We start from the raw sequence: 7836 nt of genomic DNA on the forward strand, positions 1-7836 counted from the left end.
TGCTTTAGATTTTAAATATTAATAGTTTCTTTATCTCCCTCCAGGCTCCTGTTATGCTAGCTCTGCTGGGCACACAATGGATACTCAGTAAATATTATTTGAGGATTGTTTTATTAATTGTCTGGTCTTCTGTTTCAGAACACCAGGTACAGAAAGACTAAAGGAAGAGTTCAGTTTCAGTGCTTAATCAGAGAGCAATAGATACCCCCAAAAAAGTAGTGATGAAATCTAATTTTCCTTTTCTAGTGAGCCAAGGGAGCTAACAAGCTCCCAATAGGGTAATCACCAGAAGTTGAAATGACAGTTGTTTTATCTTCTGAGTGGACTTACCTAACAGGTTGGAGTGACCTACACAAGGGGCTACCTGTGGGATCCTGCTAGTCACACCCCACCCCTCATGGCAAATTAGAAGCCCTGGTTAGGATCAGGAGACTGGGATTCATCATTCTGGCCCCCCTACCACTGTCTGAGAAACCTTGGGAACTCATTTTCCATTAATTCATTCAGTAAATAGCAGTTACCTCCAACTATGTGTGCCAGGCACTGTGCTAGGAGATGTAACTATAATAGGGGTCAAGACAAAAATCTTTTTATTCGTGGAATTGACATTTCAGCTGAAGGGTGGAGAAAGGTGTATACCATAACCTACAGCAATTTCTCCATCTCTAACATGGTGCTAAGATAAGACCTGCTAATTTAGCATTTGATCGCTGCTCAGAATGTCGCAAAAGCTGCTCGATTCTCTATAGCCGATACATGGTTGATATATGAATAGTCTGGCTTTCCCTTATAAGTAAGGTGCAATTAATGCAGTTGGGTAGAACTGTGTTACCCGGCCTTGGCGTGCAGCATGACCCCCTCTACATTGCCAAGGACATAAGGTTACAGCCGCGCCTATTTTCAAAAGGCCGGAGGTCCTTTAGACACTTGGTATTTCTAAAGGCCGTTTGAAAGGCCGGCTTCCTCCCAAGTCATATATATATATATATATATATATATATATATATATATATATATATGCCAGTCACATAGATTAGGGGGTGCAAAAGTTTCGGTTTAGCAGGGCAGCAAGGTGCTAGAGACAATGGGTGGTGTCACAGGACTTTAGCATTCCCATCCTAACAACGGAAACGAAGACAGCAGTGGCAAATGGGAACGGTGGGTCAGGCAGGTTTTTAAGGCAGCGCTGCGACCTCCATCCGGCGCCCGAAAGCTTCCTTCGAAACTCAAGCTTGCAAAGCGTTCTAGCTCGTCCCAAGCAGCGCCCAACCTGCCACAGCCCCTGCAGCTGCGCGCAGGGGCGCGGCGCGGACACCTGTGGCTGAGGAACAGGAAGCGGCCGGGGCCAGGAATTCCGTGACTGCGCAGGCGCGCGAGCCTCCGCGCTCTCCCCGGGGCGCCCCGCCCGCGCGCCGTCGCTAGCGCCTGGGTCCCAGTCCTAGACAACGCCCGAAGGGGGCGGGGCTTTGGAGGGGCGGGGCTTGAGCGGGGGCGGGGCGAGCCCGCGCGGCTGAATGGGCGCCCTGACCAGCCGCACATTCCAGCGGGCCCACGTGACGCGGCCGCGCGGCCTGAGGTAAACAACCGCGGCCCCGCCTCCCCGCCCCTCCGCGCGCCCTGCACGGCTCTTCGCGGGCGGGACGCGCTCCTGCGGGGCGGGCGGCTTCCTCCGAGTCCCCAGCGGCCGCCCGGGCCGGAGCAGCGGCAGCGGGCGCGGCGCCCCGAGTCTGCTGGCCCAGCACACCGGCAGGGGTCGGGCGCGCGTTCCCTCCCCGCCCCCACCGCGCGCTGTGGCGCAGCAGGAATTTGGCGGGGACCCGGTCGCTATTTGCGGCTCTTCGCGCGCGGGCGTCCGGCGGCTCTTGGATAATTTCTATTCTAGGGGCACTGGGTCATCGCGCCCGACCGGCCCCCTCCCCCGGGCCTGGAGGGTGTGTCCCCCGCACCCGGGCTCGCCGCGCCTATAAGGGGCCGCGCGGCGGGCAGGGACATGCAGCTCTACAGCAGCGTCTGCACCCACTACCCAGCCGGGGGCCCGGGTCCCACGGCCGCGCCCGCTCCGCCGCCCGCCGCCCCCTTCAGGGTCTCCGTGCAGCCCCCGGGGCCCGCCAGCGGCGCGCCCGAGCCCGAGACCGGTGAGTGCCAGCCCGCCGCGGCCGCCGCGCCCCGGGAAGCCGCCGCCGCCCCCGCCGCCAAGATGCCCGCCTTCTCCTGCTTCGAAATGGTGTCCGGGCCCGCCGCGCCCTCCTCCTCTGCCGCCGCCGCCGCCGGCCCGCCCGGCGGGTCCTGCAAGCCGCCGCTGCCGCCGCACTACACGTCCACGGCGCAGATCACCGTGCGGGCCCTGGGCGCCGACCGGCTCCTGCTGCACGGGCCCGAGTCCGCCGCCGCGGCGCCCGCCCAGCGCGGCCGCTGCCTCCTGCTGGCGCCCGCGCCCGGCGCCCCGGTCCCGCCGCGCCGGGGCTCCTCGGCCTGGCTCCTGGAGGAGCTGCTGCGGCCCGACGGCCCCGAGCCCGCGGGCCTGGACGCCGCCCGGGAGGGCCCCGACCGCAACTTCCGACTGAGCGAGCACCGCCAGGCCCTGGCCGCCGCCAAGCACCGCGGCCCCGCGCCGCTCCCGGGGAGCCCGGAGCCCAGCGCCGGCCCGTGGGGCGAGGAGCGCCCGGCGGAGAGGGGCCTCCGGGGCTGGGAGAGGGCCGGCGAGCGCAGCGACCCTCCCAGCGCGGACGAGGCGCGGCGGCCCGGCCCCGAGCCCGAGACACCCGCGGCCCGGAGCGGCGAGGCGGCCCAGCACGGCGCCGCCGAGGCGGCCCTCGCCCCCCGATCGGATGCCCGGGACGAGAAACTGGCCCTGTACCTGGCGGAGGTGGAGAGGCAGGACAAGTACCTGCGGCAGAGGAATAAGTACCGGTTTCACATCATCCCCGACGGCAACTGCCTCTACCGAGCGGTCAGCAAGACCATGTACGGGCACCAGAGCCTGCACCCGGAGCTGCGGGAGCAGACGGTGCACTACATCGCCGACCACCTGGACCACTTCAGCCCCCTGATCGAGGGCGACGTGGGGGAGTTCATCATCGCCGCCGCGCAGGACGGGGCCTGGGCCGGGTACCCGGAGCTGCTGGCCATGGGGCAGATGCTGAATGTGAACATCCACTTAACGACTGGCGGGAGGTTGGAGAGCCCCACCGTGTCCACGATGATTCACTACCTGGGCCCGGAGGATGCTCGACGGCCTAGTATTTGGCTCAGTTGGCTCAGTAATGGACATTATGATGCCGTGTTTGATCACTCCTATCCCAACCCGGAGTATGACAGCTGGTGCAGACAGACTCAAGTGCAAAGGAAACGCGACGAAGAACTTGCCAAATCCATGGCCATCTCCCTCTCCAAAATGTATATTGAACAAAATGCATGCTCTTGAAGTGTCTGAAAACCTACACCCTGGGAAAGTGCATTTACATAATTTGTGTTTGGAGAATTATACGAACTCTCATCAGGGTAATAGCACTTTTAAAATTAATAGTAGATGACTGTAGGTGTAATGCCTTAAGCTTTTTTTTTAATTTTGAATGTTTTCTCAGAGCTGAAGGTTGCTGGGCACCAAACGATGCTTCATGATAGCTTTGTATGATCCTACTGCTATTTATAATTTGCTGTATAAAGTCAGCACTACTTAATTTGCAAGCTAATTTCTCACAGTGTATATATTTGTTCATTCCTGGTAATCTATTTTCTATAAAAAGGTATTTTTGCACAACATTTTAAAAAAATTGGTGTAACTTCATCTATGACGTGTTCCATTTTGACAGCTTTCCGGCATAAATCCAGAAAAAAGTGCTTTATAGGAAGCTTATTTGAATCAAGTTTGTGATTTAGTAGTTGTTTTATGTTGATGAATTTGAATTTTCCAATTCTTAGATACTTTTTCAAATGGAGATTGATACATTCATGTTATCAGATAATTGGCCCATTCCATTTTGATGAAACATTATTGAAATCATTATTTTTCTAGAAATGGTCAACCTTTTAAAGAGAAGTAATATGTAAGGGGAGATTGTGGGAAGATTTTTTTTTTTTTTTTTGAGTGCCAGCTCTTAACTTGAATGAAAGTCTGATATTTGCTGATGGCCGAGTGGTTAATTATTCTGGTTAATGTTTAGAGTAGATTGGTGCTCTCATTCGTCTTTATTTATATTTGTCATTTTGTTGTAAAAGAATTTTAACATGGTGTAAAACTTTGTGATAAAGCCTCCTGCTTTATAAAATAGCTTCTTGGATTCAACTGAGATTTGAAAACGAATAGGATGGATGCCTCGAACCAACCTTTGCAGGTATTTTATAGCAGGAAAGGAGACTATTGTCTTAATATTCTAAATATTAAGTCCTTTTAAATTCTTCCAAAAGGAAAAATAGGATTGCCCTGTATTATGTACAAATAAAAATGTCTGTAAACAGCTTGTACGGTTTGCTGGGTCAAACAATGTTCCCAACCTAAAATCTATCTCATTTCCACTTAACTACTGTTAGTCATATTTATTAAGTAACGCAGTTTGTACTTTTTTATTTTGTAACATTTTGTGATTTTTTTGTACAATACTGTATTTGTATAATAGAGCAATTCTCAGCTGGGTGGAATGAATAAAATGCATAGTTTTACTTACATGTTTGACTAAAGTGGTTTTTATATAAAGTGGTATCTGTAGGAAACTTTTTTGTATCTACACAGTTTTTTTTCATGTGTACTAGTAAAGATGGCACAGATACGAGAGGTTTTCTTAAGTTCTCACATGAACAGGATAGGATAATCAGTAATTTCAAAGAATAAGTCTAACATAATTTAAAGGTACAGTAACAAAAAAAATTTCTCTCATTATTTCTAATTATAATTCCTGTCTAAAACTTCAGGTGTACCTATTGAGTAAGGAACAGGGAAGTGCAAGTATTGTTAACCAGCACAATGTTTAATTATGGTTTTGTGTTCCATTCACTCTTAGCATAGGTTTTAATGTTTTAAAGCGTAGCTATAGCAGTGCCCTAATCTATTTTGTCTGGGCTTTTGAGACCATGGGAATCTACAAATTTTAATATACGTTATCAGATTTAGTTGAGAAGTGCACCTGTATACATAATCCTGGGTATGTTATTGCAGAATAAAAACAGCTTGTGATGTTTTTACTTTTCAGTTGATTGTTTAGGTGTCATGGTTACAGTCACAATTGAATAGAGTTTGAGTTCATTGCTTAACCACATTTTTGGAATGATGCCATTGATCATCAAGGAAAGATAAGTTGTCAAAGGTTTAAATGTTAACTATTCATGCATTTTTGGTTTTTTAGGGAAGATAAAGTTTACTTCATAGCTTCCCTAATTATGTAACTTGATAAGAAAGAAATTATATGAATCACCTGGCTAATTATGGTTCTTACACTTTTCTCCACTTTATTTAGAGCTGTATAAAATATGGGGATACTTAAAATATACCCACAAAGAGCCAGAGAATAATTAGGTAGAATTTCCTAAAGAGCATTAATATTTTAAATAGGTTCTTTTGTGTTCTTTTTCATTTTAAAATTAGGATCCTAAGTCCTTGATTTAAATTCTCAAGGTGATGTTTTTAAATAAAATTAAATGAGTCCTAAGAGTGTATTGTATGGCAGCATGTTTTTTTAGTTGTCTTTCCTAAATGGTCTTTCCCATCCTTTTTCTATGGCTTAGATTTTTTGAAGAAGAAATGTAGTATGGGCCTGGCCTGGCCGGTGTGGCCCCGTGGTTCACGGACCAGTGAACCGGGAGGTGGTGGTTTGATTCCAAGTAGGGGCTCAGTTCCTGGTGGGGCGGGGAGGAGGGCATGCTGGAAGCAGATGATCCATGATTCTCTCTCATCATTGATGTTTTTGTCTCTCCATCTCTTACTCTCTGAAATCACAATTAAATTAAAAAAAAGGAATGTATGCTTTATTCCCTTATACTTAATATTCTCTATTGCTATACTGGTTTTACATGTTTAGCAGTAGTAGTCTTGGATCCCTGAAGACTTGAGCAGTCAAAGAAGTGGAAATGTGAGCTATTACTTTTAGCAAACAGATTTATTCCTTCATTTACTCTGTTTGCTAAAAGTAAATAGCTCACATTTAAAAACTAAATTGGCATAGTACTTACAACATTTTGGCAAAAACCTAATTTCTTGAATCGTTCATTTTCCGCTCAAATTTTTTTTCTAAGATAAAATTACTCATTTTAGTCATATTTAATTGAGCAGTAAACCACTAATTGATAAGTGGACATATATGTGTGATACTTTATATTTTATGTACTTATAATTCATATGCTTGGTCTAGGCACAAAACAAAACCTTTTATCAGAAGCCACATTTTATAGAGGAGAGGAAATGCCTTAAGATCCCTTGAACATCAGAATTAGCCTCAACTTGGTTAAATATTTTTGTTGCAATGTTTTCTTCATAATTTTTGTACTGGAAAAAAGAAAAGATCCTGAAATAATCCTGAGGAAACAGAAGAAAGCTAGGTAGACAGGGACAGGGACCATGGCGGGGAGGGGAACGAAGTAAAACCAGAAACCCAACTAGGTGGAGTTACTAAGATACCCCAACTGGATGAGGATGGAAGGGCACACCTGGGAGACATGAGCTTTAAAATGTATGAATGTTGCTAACACAGGCAGCTTGCAGATAACCAGTCACAGATAGTAAGGCGTATAAACTAATCCCAGGGATGTTGCTAATGTGAAATTCTTTGAAAGGACCAATGAGGAACTAACAAGCATATAGCAAAGCATACAACAATGCTTGGGCGCTTCTCTCTCCCAGAGTGCTAGATTCTTGGGTTAATGGCAGGAGATACACTCCCCCTCGCTCATGTGGCTTATGGCCTTGTGGGCCTCCACATATGGACTAATAGACTTTAATTAGCTTGGATGCTGAACTCCCGACTGTAACATGGAAAGGAAGCTCTGGACACTGGCCTGTTTCTGGAACCTCAGATGCCCCTTTTCCAGGACTGGCTTCTCTCAATACACTTTGGTTCTGCTAACAGTTTTTGTCCACAACGTCCTTCTTTGATTTCACAAGACAACCAACTGGGACTCAATACCCCACATTTCAGTTTCAATCCCACTACTTTAGTAATTTTATTTTATATATTTTTCCTAAAAAATGAGAAAAGTAAACTCTAAAATTCTATCATGGTTTTCATATGGAGGAAAAGCATTAGAGAAGAAATATTTCAAATCTTTGGGCATGATAATTTGATAGGTAGGTTGAATATATGTATATTCAAGAGTATATGTACTTCAAATGTGTAATGTTCACATTTAATAGGCAGTTATTTGTCATAAAATTTTTTTGGACATCTCTAGTATGTCTATAACTATCTCAGTGGCTTCATTAATCTGTTGGTGGGAACAGTATACTTGGGAACATCTATATATATAAAAGGCTAATATGCTAACTGTTCCTCTGACCATCCGACTGGTCGCTATGACGCGCACTGACCACCAGGGGGCAGATGCTCAATGCATGAGCTGCTGTGATGCACACTGACCATTTACAAAGAAACGGCACCGCAGACCTGGCACCCACTAAGCAACACTCGGCTTCCCCAAGTGGGACATGGGCCCCACTGCCACCCTGGAGCGACACCCCACCAAATCGCAGCCAATGCTGCCAAGACCCCATAGACACAAATGCAGCCCACAGCCCAGACCAGCCCAGAAATGGTGGCTGTGGGCGCCAGGTAATGACGTCACATAGCAATGCCCATCTTCCTCTCCCTAGCAACTAGCAGCCTTGGAGTTTCTTTAGCCCAGGAACACAAC

The 7836-nt window shown here is 47.7% G+C and overlaps 1 protein-coding gene across 1 annotated transcript; it reads left to right on the plus strand.

Moving 5' to 3' along the window:
- Window positions 1–1634: 1634 nt before the first annotated feature.
- OTUD1 (OTU deubiquitinase 1) lies at window positions 1635–4663 on the plus strand. The gene has a single exon (XM_070432811.1). The coding sequence runs from the start codon at window positions 1991–1993 to the stop codon at window positions 3422–3424; it is 1434 nt and encodes a 477-aa protein (XP_070288912.1). The 5' UTR covers window positions 1635–1990; the 3' UTR covers window positions 3425–4663.
- Window positions 4664–7836: the final 3173 nt, after the last annotated feature.

This window comes from Myotis yumanensis, unplaced genomic scaffold (genome assembly GCF_028538775.1).
Source record: "Myotis yumanensis isolate MYYU_CA2020_CCGP unplaced genomic scaffold, mMyoYum1.0.hap1 SCAF_1, whole genome shotgun sequence".
In the NCBI taxonomy this organism is placed as follows: domain Eukaryota; kingdom Metazoa; phylum Chordata; class Mammalia; order Chiroptera; family Vespertilionidae; genus Myotis; species Myotis yumanensis.